The sequence below is a fragment of the Bombina bombina genome, chromosome 9 (assembly GCF_027579735.1).
Source record: "Bombina bombina isolate aBomBom1 chromosome 9, aBomBom1.pri, whole genome shotgun sequence".
NCBI lineage: Eukaryota > Metazoa > Chordata > Amphibia > Anura > Bombinatoridae > Bombina > Bombina bombina.
Window position 1 is genome coordinate 184,135,325 of NC_069507.1, and position 18,175 is coordinate 184,153,499.

The 18,175-nt window shown below is 40.0% G+C and overlaps 1 protein-coding gene across 1 annotated transcript in view; it reads right to left on the bottom strand.

Annotated features, from left to right (window-relative positions):
- DOCK1 (dedicator of cytokinesis 1) overlaps positions 1-18,175 on the bottom strand; it is an 827,740-nt gene that overhangs the window by 537,400 nt on the left and 272,165 nt on the right. The window contains exon 14 of the mRNA XM_053692513.1: positions 12,565-12,689. Coding sequence (XP_053548488.1) covers positions 12,565-12,689 — 125 coding nt within the window. The remainder of the gene's footprint in view (positions 1-12,564; positions 12,690-18,175) is intronic.

The following is an 18,175-nucleotide window of genomic DNA, read 5'->3' on the forward strand; positions in this document are numbered from 1 at the left end:
GCAGATTTCAAAGGAACAAGATCTTCCTGTCTATAAATCAGTCCAGATTGAAATGCATAGAAAGAACTGTTTGCAGAAAACTGCAAGTGAAGTCTGTGTTGTGTGATTATTTTATTAGGTTTATAATGCTGTTTAGCAAATGTTTTTGTTCATTTAACTTAGTTTAATTATATATTCTGTGTTGTGTGATTATTTTATTAGGTTTATAATGCTGTTTAGCATTTAAAGTCTTAACTTCAAAGCTTTAAAAATAATGTATTGGGTGTTACTTATGACAATTTTGAGAGGGGCCTGGAACCTATCTCCCTCACTTCCCATTGACTTACATTATAAACTGGGTTTCAATTTACAACGGTTTTGATTTACAACCATTCCTTCTGGAACCTAACCCCAGCGTAAACGGAGGGCTACCTGTAATAATCTAACAAGAAAACGGACCAACACAAAATATATAGGATAAGTAATTAAAGTCCAATTAAAGGGACACAAAACCCCAATTTTTTCTGTCATGATTCAGATAGAACATACAATTTTAAACAACTTTCCCATTTACTTCTATTATCAAATTGTCTTTGTTTTCTTTGCATCCTTTGTTGAAAATCTGGAAGGTAAGTTCAGGCGTGTGCACGTGTCGGCAGTAGTATTTGGCAGCAGTTTTGCAACAATGTTATACATTAGCAAGAGTCCTGGATGGCAGCACTATTTCTTGTCATGTAGAGCTCCAGACATGTGCATGTTACCTATTTAGATATCTTTTCAACAAAGAATAGCAAGCAACAAACCAAAATTTGTTAATAGAAGAAAATTGGGAACTTTTTTTAAATTGTACTCTGAGTCACAAAAGAAAAAAATTAGTTTCATGTCCCTTTAAAGGGACATTCCAGTCAAAATGTAAATGCACATAGATTTATTACATCTTTAAATAGAAACATATTGCATTATACATGTATTGACAAAAATGCTTCTAGTAAACGTTATTGCTGTTTTAGTGTTAACATTTTTCTGTGCATGTGAGGCATAGCTAGATATTGTCGCTGCACCCACATTTTAAATAATGCAGCTGCTCAGATTATTACTGGGGCTTGTATCATGTCAGCAATTAACAAATTGAGTCATTACCAGATGGTACAAGCACCTTACAATCTCTGAGCAAGTTCTGTATTTAAAATGCTGGTGCACGGAGCATACTTAAAGGAACACTCAAGTCAAAATTAAACTTCATTATTCAGATAGAGCATGTCATTTTAAACAACTTTCCAATTTACTTCAATTAACAAAATGTGCACAGTCTTTTTATATTTACACTTTTTGAGTCACCATCTCCTACTGAGCATGTGCAAGAATTCACTGCATATACGTATATGCATTTGTGATTGGCTGATGGCTGTCACATGATACAGGGGGAGTGGAAATAGACATAACTTTGCAATTTATTTAACAAAAATCTGCTATTCATTTGAAGTTCAGACTAAGTGCTGTTGCATTGTCTTCTTATCATGCATTTGTTGATTATGCAAATCTACTGCATTGACTGGTCCTTTAAATACACTTTGAAACAGCTATAGCTTTTATTAGAAGCATTTGTGCTAATATATGTATATTACAAAAATGCTTCTGTTCAATACCGAAATGCACCCAATGTGGTTTCCAATTTTGGCTGGAATATCCCTTTAAGCAGTGCAGATAGCTGTTGTCATTTATAGAAAAATAACCCCATAGAAACACCGACTGGGCATGTATTATAACAATTTTTTATAGACCAAAAAGTCACTTATAAATGTTATTTTCATTTAAGTAGGGCTGAAACAACTAATTGACTTAAAGGGACATGAAAGCCAAAAATGTTCTTTCATGATTCAGATAGAGAATACAATTTTTAAACAACTTTCTAATTTACTTCTATTATCTAATCTGTTTTATTCTCTTGGTATTATTTGTTGAAGGAGCGGCAATGCACTACTGGTTTCTAACTGAACACATGGATGAGCCAATGACAATCAGTTTATATATGCAGCCACCAATCAACAGCTAGAACCTAGGTTCTCTGCTGCACATGGACTTGCCTAGATAAACATTTCAGCAAAGGATAACAAGAGAAATAAGCAAATAAAATAATAGAAGTAAATTGAAAAGTTGTTTGAAATTGTATTCTCTATCTGAATCATGAATGAAAAATTTTGTGTTTCATGTCCCTTTAATCGATAATAATCGATAATTAAAATCATTATCGATTAGTTGGTCAGTAGGTTAGTTGAGCTGCATGCAGCATGCAGCGCATGTGTGCAGAGTGAGGAAGAGGCGCCGTGGGACAGTTCACTTCGCTCATGCTGCGCTGTTGTAAGGTAGGTTTCCCCCTGGTTATCTAACTTGGTTTACGTGCTTACTACACATGCAGGCTGCAGTGTGTCAGATCGGTCCTGTAAGAGTGCGGCCGTTTGTTGGGAAGGGCTGTGTAGGTGGGGGCCATCAGTGATTTATCCTACACACTCAAGCCGTCGGCTCAGGAAACTTCTAGTGCTAGCTAGCAGACGTCAGCGAGACTTGGGAGTGCTGTCAAGGTAAAGAGCTGAGTGAGGGAAAGGCACACACTGTGATAAAAGCTTAGGCCTAACTATAGGGAAAAAAAGTTTGCGAACGTGTGTGCTAACTTAGTGACTGGCATCTGCAGGCATCATGTTTATTTATCTCTCAAAAATATAACGTGGTGCCTGCAGATGCCGGTCACTAAGTTAGAACACAAGTTTGCAACTTTTCCCCTATGTTTAGGCCTAAGTTTTATCACAGCGTGTGCCTTTCCCTCACACAGCTCTTTACCTTAGGGAGGTAAAAAAACGGCCGTGTGTTGGGAAGGGCTGTGTGGGCGGGGATATCAGGGACAGTCACCATTTATTCCAGCGCTTAGGAAGCCTTCTTAGGGCAAAATGGAAGTTGCTTTTTTTGTTTAAAAAAATATATATATATTGGGCTTGGCTGAATGGCTTGCAGATCCTGCAATATATTATTAAAAAAAAAAAAGTAATATACCCTCCCTGGTAGTCTAGTGGGGGAGCATTTGGTCTGTACATCTGAGAGCTGGAAATTGGAGTAGCAATTAGTATGGTTTGTCTGTAGTGTACCAACACTACAGACCAACCATACTAATTGCTACTACAATTTCCAACTCTCACTGACTTACATCACTGCCAGCCAGCCAGCCAGAAGAAGCTATATATGGTCTGTAGTGTACCAGACAGAGGTGCAGATCAAATGCTCCCCCACTAGACTACCAGAGAGGGAATACTACTAGTACTTTTTAATATATATTGCAGGATCTGTAAAAGTAACTGGCACTGCAAAATTGCTATTGCACATGGTTGGCTAAAAATTGAAAATCAAAAAGGTTAAGGATTTTTTTTCTTTTTTAAAAAACAAAACACTCCACTGGATCCCCAGGGATTTGAAATTGATATTAAGTGTACATTTATAATATTATATTCATATTATAATTTATTATATATTTATATAATCTAATCTTCAAGTTTTTGCTATGTGTGTGACTTTTTTTTTTTAAATGTGTGTTTGAATCTGTGTGAGTGTATGAATCAAATTCAATGTATTATTGTTCCTGCTAATTATACCAACAACTTAATAAAATGTGCTTAGCTTTTAGAGAGAGAAGACCAAAAGAGTCCTATATTTTATTTTTCACCGTTTACTTGCAGATAGCAATACTTAGAGTAGAGAAAATCAGAAAATTAAAAAGGAACATATTAGTACCTCTCTGTTTAAGTTACAACCCCACTGGGAGCATAATCATGATGACATCCCATGTAAACCTAAACTATTTTTAAAATAATTTTGAGAAAAATAAGTCATTTTGGTTTTCTGGAACCGGCAGCAGAGAGAGATAGGTTGAACTTGAAACCAGTCCACATCTGCTCTAATAATATTTTTATTTATTTTTTGTTGTTTTTTTATATTGTTTTTTTTTTTTCACCGATTAATCAAAAAATAAATCGACCAACTAATCGATTATGAAAAACAGAATTTATGCTTACCTGATAAATTACTTTCTCCAACACACCGTTGGAGAAAGTAATTTATCAGGTAAGCATAAATTCTGTCCGGTCCACGGCGTCATCCTTACTTGTGGGATATTCTCTTCCCCAACAGGAAATGGCAAAGAGCCCAGCAAAGCTGGTCACATGATCCCTCCTAGGCTCCGCCTTCCCCAGTCATTCGACCGACGTAAAGGAGGAATATGCATAGGAGAAATCATATGATACCGTGGTGACTGTAGTTAGAGAAAATAATTCATCAGACCTGATTAAAAAACCAGGGCGGGCCATGGACCGGACACACCGTTGGAGAAAGTAATTTATCAGGTAAGCATAAATTCTGTTTTCTCCAACATAGGTGTGTCCGGTCCACTGCGTCATCCTTACTTGTGGGAACCAATACCAAAGCTTTAGGACACGGATGATGGGAGGGAGCAAATCAGGTCACCTAGATGGAAGGCACCACGGCTTGCAAAACCTTTCTCCCAAAAATAGCCTCAGAAGAAGCAAAAGTATCAAATTTGTAAAATTTGGTAAAAGTGTGCAGTGAAGACCAAGTCGCTGCCTTACATATCTGATCAACAGAAGCCTCGTTCTTGAAGGCCCATGTGGAAGCCACAGCCCTAGTGGAATGAGCTGTGATTCTTTCAGGAGGCTGCCGTCCGGCAGTCTCATAAGCCAATCGGATGATGCTTTTAAGCCAAAAAGAGAGAGAGGTAGAAGTTGCTTTTTGACCTCTCCTTTTACCAGAATAAACAACAAACAAGGAAGATGTTTGTCTGAAATCCTTTGTAGCCTCTAAATAGAATTTTAGAGCACGAACTACATCCAAATTGTGCAACAAACGTTCCTTCTTTGAAACTGGATTCGGACACAAAGAAGGCACAACTATCTCCTGGTTAATATTTTTGTTAGAAACAACTTTCGGAAGAAAACCAGGTTTAGTACGCAAAACCACCTTATCTGCATGGAACACCAGATAAGGAGGAGAACACTGCAGAGCAGATAACTCTGAAACTCTTCGAGCAGAAGAAATTGCAACCAAAAACAAAACTTTCCAAGATAATAACTTAATATCTACGGAATGTAAGGGTTCAAACGGAACCCCTTGAAGAACTGAAAGAACTAAATTGAGACTCCAAGGAGGAGTCGAAGGTTTGTAAACAGGCTTGATTCTAACCAGAGCCTGAACAAAAGCTTGAACATCTGGCACAGCCGCCAGCTTTTTGTGAAGTAAAACAGATAAAGCAGAAATCTGTCCCTTCAAAGAACTTGCAGATAATCCTTTCTCCAAACCCTCTTGTAGAAAGGATAGAATCTTAGGAATTTTTATCTTGTTCCATGGGAATCCTTTCGATTCGCACCAACAGATATATTTTTTCCATACTTTATGGTAAATTTTTCTAGTTACAGGCTTTCTAGCCTGAATAAGAGTATCAATGACAGAATCTGAGAACCCACGCTTTGATAAAATCAAGCGTTCAATCTCCAAGCAGTCAGTTGGAGTGAGGCCAGATTCGGATGTTCGAACGGACCTTGAACAAGAAGGTCCCGTCTCAAAGGTAGCTTCCATGGTGGAGCCGATGACATATTCACCAGGTCTGCATACCAAGTTCTGCGTGGCCACGCAGGAGCTATCAAGATCACCGAAGCCCTCTCCTGATTGATCCTGGCTACCAGCCTGGGAATGAGAGGAAACGGTAGGAATACATAAGCTAGGTTGAAGGTCCAGGGCGCTACTAGTGCATCTACTAGAGTCACCTTGGGATCCCTGGATCTGGACCCGTAGCAAGGAACCTTGAAGTTCTGACGAGACGCCATCAGATCCATGTCTGGAATGCCCCATAATTGAGTTATGTGGGCAAAGATTTCCGGATGGAGTTCCCACTCCCCCGGATGAAATGTCTGACGACTCAGAAAATCCGCTTCCCAATTTTCCACTCCTGGGATGTGGATTGCAGACAAGTGGCAGGAGTGAATCTCCGCCCATTGAATTACTTTGGTCACTTCTTCCATCGCCAGGGAACTCCTTGTTCCCCCCTGATGGTTGATATATGCAACAGTCGTCATGTTGTCTGATTGAAACCTTATGAATTTGGCCTTTGCTAGTTGAGGCCAAGCCTTGAGAGCATTGAATATCGCTCTCAGTTCCAGAATGTTTATCGGGAGAAGAGATTCTTCCCGAGACCATAGACCCTGAGCTTTCAGGGGTTTAAAGACCGCGCCCCAGCACACCAGACTGGCGTCGGTCGTGACAATGACCCACTCTGGTCTGCGGAAGCTCATCCCTTGAGACAGGTTGTCCAGGGTCAGCCACCAACGGAGTGAATCTCTGGTCCTCTGATCTACTTGGATCGTCAGGGACAAGTCTGAATAATCCCCATTCCACTGTCTGAGCATGCACAGTTGTAATGGTCTTAGATGAATTTGCGCAAAAGGAACTATGTCCATTGCCGCAACCATCAAACCTATTACTTCCATGCACTGCGCTATGGAAGGAAGAAGAACAGAATGAAGTACTTGACAAGAGCTTAGAAGTTTTGATTTTCTGGCCTCTGTCAGAAAAATCTTCATTTCTAAGGAGTCTATTATTGTTCCCAAGAAGGGAACTCTTGTTGACGGGAATAGAGAACTTTTTTCTACGTTCACTTTCCACCCGTGAGATCTGAGAAAGGCTAGGACAATGTCCGTATGAGCCTTTGCTTGTGGCAGAGACGACGCTTGAATCAGTATGTCGTCCAAGTAAGGTACTACTGCAATGCCCCTTGGCCTTATACCGCTAGAAGGGACCCTAGTACCTTTGTGAAAATTCTTGGAGCAGTGGCTAATCCGAATGGAAGTGCCACAAACTGGTAATGCTTGTCCAGAAAGGCGAACCTTAGGAACCGATGATGTTCCTTGTGGATAGGAATATGTAGATACGCATCCTTTAAATCCACCGTGGTCATGAATTGACCTTCCTGGATGGTAGGAAGAATTGTCCGAATGGTTTCCATCTTGAACGATGGAACCCTGAGAAATTTGTTTAGGATCTTGAGATCCAAAATTGGCCTGAATGTTCCCTCTTTTTTGGGAACTATGAACAGATTGGAGTAAAACCCCATCCCTTGTTCTCCTAATGGAACAGGATGAATCACTCCCATTTCTAACAGGTCTTCTACACCAAAAAACTCTTAGCCATCTCTGTGGAGATGTTGCCTGTGCAACGGCAAAGAGAATGACTGGGGAAGGCGGAGCCTAGGAGGGATCATGTGACCAGCTTTGCTGGGCTCTTTGCCATTTCCTGTTGGGGAAGAGAATATCCCACAAGTAAGGATGACGCCGTGGACCGGACACACCTATGTTGGAGAAATAATAGTTAGTTGCAGCCCTAAATTTAAGTTTCAGCTTCCTCTGAACCTCTCTTCTATAATGTATTAAATATTCTTAAAAGGACAAATTATGTTTCTGATTATCTATAACATTTTATTTTATGTAGCCTTCCTATTTACTCAGTGTTTAATTCATTTATATAAACACAACAATAAAAAATACTGTAATATTAAAGAAGTCTAAAGACACGTTTTTAAAGCTTCTGTAAATATCAGCATTTTTTTACTCATATATACATACACACACACACACATATATATATATATATACACACACATACATATATAAAACATAAATTATGCTTACCTGATAATTTCCTTTTCTTCTGATGGAAAGAGTCCACAGCTGCATTCATTATTTTTGGGAAATAAGAACCTGGCCACCAGGAGGAGGTAAAGACACCCAGCCAAAGGCTTAAATACTCCTCCCACTCCCCTCATTCCCCAGTCATTCTGCTGAGGAACAAGGAACAGTAGAAGAAATATCAGGGTGAAAGGTGCCAGAAGAATAAAAGGACACCCCACATAAGTTATGGGTGGGGAGCTGTGGACTCTTTCCATCAGAATAAAAGGAAATGATCAGTTAAGCATAATTTATGTTTTTTTTCTTAAATGGAAAGAGTCCAGAGCTGCATTCATTACTTTTGGGAAAACAATACCCAAGCTATAGAGGACACTGAATGCCAAGACGGGAGGGTACAATAGGCGGCCTATACTGAGGGCACCAGGCCTGAACCTCTACCTCATAAAAAAATCCTGCTTCGTCTGAAGCCGAGAACATTTTTAAAGGAAAAGCCCCAAGGACACTGAGTAGCAGCTAGTCCGGAAGCCAAACTAGAGACCGCAAAACGAACTCGACTGAGACACTGTCACCCAACAGACAATCCCCAACAAAGTCACCCCCCACTAATGAAGGGAACATCAGCCAAAACCCCCAAGGGGATAAGGCAAGGAGAACTGAGAAAACCGAAAGGTCCTTTCCAAAAAAAGAACACCTCCAATAGTGACTCCAACTCACAAAGACCCAAAGGGGCCCAAACAGGAAAGGCCACGCCTAAACCAGCGAAACCCAGGATAAACCCGGGCCCAGAGACAGAAAAGACTTCTCTTCAACATCCTGCAAGTACTGAAGCAACCAAAAAAGACAAAGTCCTCCAGGCGTCGGAACAGAGAATACCAAAGTATTCAAACACAAAAAATGTGGAAGAGACCCAGTCGGAAACCCCAAGTTGAAGAACCCAGAGTCCATAACAATACTTGCGAGGAGGAAGAATCTGTCAAGCAGAAAGCAAACTGCAAAAGCAAGCCTCATATAGAGGGCACGCTCCAGGCAACCTAAGCCACCAGACCCACACACAGGTCACTAAAAAAGGGGACATAAAACCTCAATTGAGGCCCCCCGAGAAGGAGAGTATACCTTCAGAGCCCAAAGGAAGAGGAAACTCCCTCCTAAAAGCAAAGGAGCAGGTTGAAAAGGAAATCCATATCCTAGCAGACTGAACTTACAAGATAGACTCAACAAGTCCGCACATCAAGAGGAGACTGCGACCTGAACACAGCACCCTAGACCCCTTGGCCATCCTGACTTGCAGACCCCCACTCAGCTGGACCAACCCAGCCTCAGGGATCTCTAACCAGGGAACAGAAGAATCCCAAAACTGGTACAGGAACGAGCGTAAGGATAGCACAGCCATCCCCACAGAGTACAGGTACAACCAGACTACGAAACAGACAACAGGACCCTAGACCTAAAGATCTAACACAACAAGGCACCACAAGTCTAACTTGGAGCCAGCAAGACCCCAGGAGGAACCCATCCCCCCTTTCCGCTTCCCAACCAGTAGAAAACCCAATAAAGGACCCCATCTCCATAGGGAGGAGAATATCCCCTAAAGAAAAGGGATGAGGCCAGAAAGGCAACAACTGTCCTCAAGGCCCGAAGCCACCGGCTAATGGGAAGATAAATCCCCAAAGCAAATGTCCTAAAAAGGACCCCCCTACAAGTGGCTCGCCAAGCAGAGACACAGCCAACCCATTCGCCTGCAGAGCACGGAATCCACAGGTTACACTGGCAAGCTGACCAAAGGAATGCAACCATAAGGCGCACCAGAAATGGACATCCAGCCCCAGCAGCTGGGTATGAACCAACAACCCTTGACACACAAGTCACAAAACTAACCCTAGAGCACCTGGGCTGCTCTGTTGCAAAGAGTGATACATAATCCGAAAACTTGGTCATCATGACCAGGTCAGATAGATGGAGCAAGGACATAGCCCAAGTTCCCACTGCCGTGGAACACCCCGACCAGCCCTGAGATCCAAGACTCCAAAACAACCCAAGACTGGGTCAGGAAAAAGGCCAAGCGAAGCCTCAGCCTGAGAAGTCTCAGGAAGATAAACAGGTCCAGGCACCTAATAGTTCAGGCAACCTTACCCTAGAACTAAACACCCCACCTGGTCAAAAAGCCAGACACCAGGGATATGAATGCATATCCAGAGAATCCGGATAGCGAAAAGAACTTGAAAGCCCAGACCAAAGGAAAGAACCACCCCTAGCCAAGTCCAACACTCCAAGGAGCAAGGCTAGAAGTGTTATGAAGAGACTTCTCAAGGCCTCAGGACAACATAAGGCATACCTCGAGGTCAAAAAACCCTTCTAGCAGGGCTAGTCTCCCCATCACCTCCACACCAGCAGAGGACACAGGGAAGAGACAGGCGCTAAGCCTTCCCAGCTTCGGGAAACCCCAAGCTAAACAAAGTCCCCACAGGGATCAACCATCACACAGATACAGATCCTTAAAAGGAGATCCAACTCACCCTGGGACAATGGAAGCAGACCCAAAGGTATTATCACTCAAACAGACAGTACACGTCAAGAGTAAGAGCTGTATCTAGATACACTAAAAATAGCATATGCGCACACCTGCAAGGTGCCAAGAGCTGCACTGGTTTCAAGCTGAAAACCCGCATGCTAGACAGCCTAAACTGATACAAGCTGTTGGATCAGGCCCACAAGGGCAATCCAGAGCCCTAAAAATGAAGGCCAAACCGCCCAAACAGCGGCAATGGGGCACTAAGCCCTCCAACCCTCCACCAGATGAGGGAGGAAACACTATGTTCTGAAGATATCAGATGTCAGATAGAGTGACGCAGCAGAAAAAACTCCCCTGACCCGGTCATCTATGACTGAAGGCTTTAAGGACTGAAAGAATCCTACCCGCCCTATGGACCCACAGGTCCTCTCAGTGCTTAGTTAAACATGAAAACCAATAATAACCTGAACAATAAATAAAAATAAAATATAAGGCAACACGGAGGTTAACGCCAAAAAAAAGACACAGGCCTGCCCGCAGAACCAGCCAAATGGAGCCCTAGGGCATGAGCACATTCTCAAATAAACGTCTGAACTCTGCAGACAATCGCCAACATTATGTGGAAGCGAAAACGTGCTGCAACCTCTGGAACTCGCCTCTCGGAGGACAGGACCCCCAGAGGCGGATGGCTCAGCTGTCCCTCGATTCCCCGAACCCGAGGAACAAGGCGCTCTAAAATGGCATACGGAACAAAACTGGTTGGCATGTGTCTACGAGGCCAATCCGGATTCATCACCGGACACAGAATCTGAAATCAAAATAGTCTAAGTATCAGAATCCTCCGTAACTGAATCAGAAATTAGCACAGTCTCAGCATCAGAATCCTCCATAACTGGTAGAGGATATAAAAATATGGACTAAAGTAGTAAAACAAAAACGGCACCTGACACCCACAATGGCTGGGGCACTCACCACCTCCTATGACCAGACCCCTGTGGAGTAGAATATTTCCTTCGCCACACAGTCAGGAATGCGGAAATGGAAAAAGGAACGTAAGCACGCCCGACACAAGGTGAACCATACAGTCCAAAAAAGCGTGCCCAACCAAAAGGCTGCGTCACTTCCAAAGGCCTCAATGTTCCAAATCACGAGTCCATAAACATCACACATAAGCAGGTTGAATCACATAAACATGATATATATATATATATATATATATTTATATATAAGCATAGGTAGGCTCGGGAGCTGCTGATTGGTGGCTGCACACATATGCCTCATAACTTGGGGTTTCATGTCCTTTTCATTTTCTATCAGGCAAATGAAACCTATAATTTTTTTATTTTAATCACTTTAAGGCAAGAGATATGGTTGTATTTCCCGTAATAAAACAGCATTGGATGTCTTGCAAAACAGATCTATATTTTTTTTTTTAATGTAGCAAATATTTAGGAAAAAAGGGACTCTTGTTCCTCTTACCTAACTTCATTCTAAAACTACAGGAGACATATCTGATACTGTAATCTGGGATATATAACAGTTCACAACAGTATTGGTCATTTTATTTGGAACTTGAAAACACATTTCATGAGTTATTGAGGCATAGGTATAATTCTTTTTTATCTGGATTCCTTATCCTTCAAACATATAAATTATCAAGAATAAATTGTGAATATGGATTTTAGTTACTTTTTTGCATTATATTTATGTTGTTTTTGATTTTATAGATTATTTTTCTCGGATCTGCCTCTGACCTGAATCTATTTAATGATGCTTTTGGATCCATGTTAAAATCCCCAGCTATAATTATTTCTGTACTAGCATTGTTTAATAATTTAGATTGTACATGGATTTCACCAAGTTTATTTGGAATTTTATAGATATTACAAATAGTTTTTTTTCATTATACATTTCTAATTCAACAAAGATCAATCCATCACCCAGATCTACTTCTAGAGAAATAATTTTATATTCAATTAACTTAGAAAAGAGAGTAGTGTCTGTAAAAGTATTATTTTTAAGTCTAAATGTATTATTGTCTTTATAAACAATTTTTTAATCAAACGTAGAGCCCTTTTATAACATTGTGTCCCCTAACTAGAGGAAATTAGTATTTTCCATATAGCACAGTTTGTTTGTTTTTTATAGGCGACACTAGACCCCACCATTCAAAGATACTTTTTAACCTTAATACTTGGACACACTCATGTTCATTGTCATGAAAACACAAAAAGTTTGTGAACTGAATGTCATGGTAGACCAGTAATATCTATTAAAATAAAATGTAACTTTTAACGGATATTCTTTTTCAACATAGTAATCCAGAATAAAAAAAATATATACCTCGAGTCTTTTTCCATCTTCATCAAAGACTGATACTGTAACTTCAACATTTTTTGCTGCTGTTTTGGCCCCTCGGTCATAATCTCCCTGAAGCAATGTTACATAGATGTCATTGCGTACATCCCCTACAAAACAGAATAAATATATATATATATATATATACACACATACACAAGCACACTTAGTCAAAGATATTATTCATTATATAAACATGAATTTCCTATTCAAATCCTTCACAACTAATTTTCCAATTCATCAGAAAAACAAAATGTCCCACATGACTTAGAATGTTATAGAATTGAAACATCTTATTTTCTTACACTCAATTGGGTAAAAGCATGAACTACAAGAAGCAGGTCTTTCACAAGAGAAGAATGTTGTTTAATTAGAATATTCAAAAAATCAAAAGAAACTAAGCATGAAACATTCTTTCCAAAAGAGATGTGAAGTTCATTGATAGGATCGGAATAGAGCATTGTATCTCAAAAATCTAGTGATATGACCATAAATGAATAAACAGACAGAAATGAAACTGGGCAACTTATTGGACTGTAGCGGTCTTACTGTGGAGCTGTGATACAGGACAGGATCTATACATTCAAAATGTTAAGCTAAATCTTACATTACTCAAAGGCTATTATGCTTTATAGTTCATTCACTGTGTGCCACTTACTCAGTTAGCAGGGATTATAATTATACTTTATTTATAAAGCTCCAAACTTTTACGCAGCACTGTCCATGGGTAAAATTTATATATAGTAAAACAATAATACAATATTTGTAAAACACAATACAAAATTGACAAGAAAATACAGGAGGAACTGAGGGAACTATTCCTGTGGGAATTTACAGTCTAGAAGGGTAGGAAAGTTAGACAAAGGAGGTGAGGACTGCAAGGGTGAGAATGATGTTAATACACAGTAGATTAGGGAGATTATTAAGAGAGTGGAATTCATTTGAAGTGAGATGGTGGGTAGGCTTCCCTGAACAAAAATATCTTTGGGGATCCTTTAAAAGATGGTAGGTTAGCAGAAAGTCTGACACTGTGCGAGGAAGTGTGTTACAGAGGGATGACACAAATCTGACATTTAAGGCATGACCATAGGGCATCCAGTGATTGCCCAGTGAGCCTGTTTCAGCAAGCCAGTATCAAGGCTCCATTTTAAGTATACAATCACTGTGGCTGGCTGTAAAAGTGATTTTATACACAGTAACAGTCCATATTTGACTGTTACTGTACTGTTGCTGGATAGCCTCACATGCAGGCACGGCGCATGTCCTTAAGGGCATACCGACAGACGCTGCACCTTATATGGCATCTCATTAAGGGATCAAGCTAAATTTAGTTAAACATGGCAATTAAGGGGTTAACATAAGGTATTGTGGACAAGCTCTGATAATTATGAGTGTTTCACCCCTCCACCTGTTCTGAAAGCTTCTCCCTGCATTGTGAAGATGGCTATCACATTGCATTGAGGAGGAAGAGAAGAGGAAACAACAAGACGTGCTTAAATGGTGCCAAAAAGTTAACCCCTGAAGTTCCAGGTCTCCAGCATTAAAATTCTAATGCAAACACCGGTGAGTACAGAGAGCTACCATACTGTTTCCAGTAACTCAGGAGTACACAAATGCCATTAGCAATAAATTTAAAGTGACAAAAGCCCATTTAAAAAAAAAAAAAAAAAAAAAGTGCTTAAAAGTCATGATCATGCTAATAGACAGGCGACTATGAAGGTGCAATGTACTTACTTGTCAGCACCTTTGTCTACTGCTGCTTACCTCACCTCGCCTCATTCCAGTAAATGGGCACACCGTAGGCAGTGCACAATCAGTGTCAAGAAAATCACAAGAAACAGCATTCTAAAAACCATGGAATTTGCAGATAAATCTGAATTTCACATGGGGAGCAGTGTTAATTTTGATGGCAAATTTCGATTTAGTCTTAGTCTTTTGACTAAAATGCCATTTTAGTTTTAGTTGTATTTTAGTCATCTGAATTGTTTTAGTTTTAGTCGTCTGAACCTCCAGTAGATTTTAGTCGACTAAAATCTAAGGGGTTTAGTTAAGGTGTAATGCATTATTTAAGCATTTCTCTATAATTTGCAAACCGATTATATACTCCAGGAGTAAACATAACACTTGTTATTATTCATGGTATTAAAGTGATGGTAAACTCCGTTATTGCTAAGTTACAGATTTCGATTATTTAGTACTTTATATATATATATATTAAACCGCATTATCATTTCAAAATGTTTATAAGTATTTTTATTAAAATTTATCGATATTGACAAACCGTTGTTGCACCGCAACGCTCCATTAGTTGCCTGAATAAACTGGATGCTTACCTAGTCTCCACCTTCTCTGCAAGTCAGACAATTTGTACGCTCCCAACACTGACATTTTTAACGCATGCGCATTGGAGCAAATTACGTATACCAAGTAAACATTGAGTCACAAGATTCAATGTTTACTTGTTTCAGTCTGAAGGAAAAGTTTGACTTGAGAGAGAGTGCGAGCAATCGGTCCCTTCTAAAACGAACATACGTGCATACAATTAATTCTAGCCATCCCCACCCACTGCAATTATTCCTAAATACTTCCTCCCCTTGTTACAACTAATCCTAACCGTCCCCCACACTGCAATTATTCCTTTTTTTAATTTGTAAATTTTTAATAAATTTCAATTATTTCGATTTTATATCAATATAAATTTTAAATTTTAAAAAAAGACTGATCATTATATAGTTCAATTTTGTAAATTGCCTCTAACGTTATTGAATCCCATCAACACCAAATAATGTAACTTTTATTTATAGTTTATTGCTTTTGCTTATAATTTGTCTGAAATAATAATATTATATCAATTGTTTGAAAAAAAATATCGATGAAATACAATGAAAATAATATTATCGCGTTTTCTATGAAAATTTTTTTTTTTTTTTTTGCTAAATTTGGGAGATTAAAATCCATAGTGAAATAAAGTGCAGCTATATACTTACTGGCACTGTTCCAAGTAAACAATGAATCGTTTGACAATAATACACAATTCAATGTTTACTTCTGCGTGGCGTGTGTAAAATCAGAGAAACAGCGCATGCATCCAAAATACATGAACGCGCAAAATCGTCATCGCATTGAAACGCTCCTGATTGAATGGGCGTATTCTTAGAAGAATGCAAGACTGCGCTTGCGTAAATCATGTTGCATAGAAGTAAGCCTGTCTGGCGAAAGGCTTACTGATTGGTAGAATAATATAAACAAACAATATGATGTCACAGGGGGCTGGAGATAGACTTCATTAGAGAGAGTTATTAAATAACGATTTGAAAGTGATTTTACTTATACATTGCATTACATGAAATTGAGTGTCTAAATCGAATGTAATCTAAAAATAGCAATACTATAATCAATTGATATGGAGTTTACCATCCCTTTAAGGTTTAAACCTACAATACTGACAGATTTAGCCGTTGTGATACACAACATCTTTATTAAACTTAAAATGAAATAAAACCAAGTTTCTCCAACATAGGTGTGTCCGGTCCACGGCGTCATCCTTACTTGTGGGATATTCTCTTCCCCAACAGGAAATGGCAAAGAGCCCAGCAAAGCTGGTCACATGATCCCTCCTAGGCTCCGCCTACCCCAGTCATTCTCTTTGCCGTTGTACAGGCAACATCTCCACGGAGATGGCTTAGAGTTTTTTAGTGTTTAACTGTAGTTTTTATTATTCAATCAAGAGTTTGTTATTTTGAAATAGTGCTGGTATGTACTATTTACTCAGAAACAGAAAAGAGATGAAGATTTCTGTTTGTATGAGGAAAATGATTTTAGCAACCGTCACTAAAATCCATGGCTGTTCCACACAGGACTGTTGAGAGCAATTAACTTCAGTTGGGGGAACAGTGAGCAGTCTCTTGCTGCTTGAGGTATGACACATTCTAACAAGACGATGTAATGCTGGAAGCTGTCATTTTCCCTATGGGATCCGGTAAGCCATGTTTATTACGATCGTAAATAAGGGCTTCAAAAAGGGCTTATTAAGACTGTAGACTTTTTCTGGGCTAAATCGATTCATTATTAACACATATTTAGCCTTGAGGAATCATTTTATCTGGGTATTTTGATATAATAATATCGGCAGGCACTGTTTTAGTCACCTTATTCTTTAGGGGCTTTCCCAAAGCATAGGCAGAGCCTCATTTTCGCGCCGGTGTTGCGCACTTGTTTTTGAGAGGCATGGCATGCAGTCGCATGTGAGAGGAGCTCTGATACTTAGAAAAGACTTTCTGAAGGCGTCATTTGGTATCGTATTCCCCTTGGGGCTTGGTTGGGTCTCAGCAAAGCAGATACCAGGGACTGTAAAGGGGTTAAAGTTCAAAACGGCTCCGGTTCCGTTATTTTAAGGGTTAAAGCTTATGTGTTCCCGCCGTTTCCTCTCATCCCCAGGCTGGTAGCCAGGATCAATCAGGAGAGGGCGTCGGTGATCTTGATAGCTCCTGCGTGGCCACGCAGGACTTGGTATGCAGATCTGGTGAATATGTCATCGGCTCCACCTTGGAAGCTACCTTTGAGACGAGACCTTCTTGTTCAGGGTCCGTTCGAACATCCGAATCTGGTTTCACTCCAGCTGACTGCTTGGAGATTGAACGCTTGATCTTATCGAAGCGAGGGTTCTCAGATTCTGTTATCGATACTCTTGTTCAGGCCAGAAAGCCTGTAACTAGAAAGATTTACCACAAAATTTGGAAAAAATATATCTGTTGGTGTGAATCTAAAGGATTCCCTTGGGACAAGGTTAAGATTCCTAGGATTCTATCCTTCCTTCAAGAAGGATTGGAAAAAGGATTATCTGCAAGTTCCCTGAAGGGACAGATTTCTGCCTTGTCTGTGTTACTTCACAAAAAGCTGGCCGCTGTGCCAGATGTTCAAGCCTTTGTTCAGGCTCTGGTTAGAATTAAGCCTGTTTACAAACCTTTGACTCCTCCTTGGAGTCTCAATTTAGTTCTTTCAGTTCTTCAGGGGGTTCCGTTTGAACCCTTGCATTCCGTTGATATTAAGTTATTATCTTGGAAAGTTTTGTTTTTAGTTGCAATTTCTTCTGCTAGAAGAGTTTCAGAATTATCTGCTCTGCAGTGTTCTCCTCCTTATCTGGTGTTCCATGCAGATAAGGTGGTTTTACGTACTAAACCTGGTTTTCTTCCAAAAGTTGTTTCTAACAAAAACATTAACCAGGAGATTATCGTACCTTCTCTGTGTCCGAAACCAGTTTCAAAGAAGGAACGTTTGTTGCACAATTTGGATGTTGTTCGCGCTCTAAAATTCTATTTAGATGCTACAAAGGATTTTAGACAAACATCTTCCTTGTTTGTTGTTTATTCCGGTAAAAGGAGAGGTCAAAAAGCAACTTCTACCTCTCTCTCTTTTTGGATTAAAAGCATCATCAGATTGGCTTACGAGACTGCCGGACGGCAGCCTCCCGAAAGAATCACAGCTCATTCCACTAGGGCTGTGGCTTCCACATGGGCCTTCAAGAACGAGGCTTCTGTTGATCAGATATGTAGGGCAGCGACTTGGTCTTCACTGCACACTTTTACCAAATTTTACA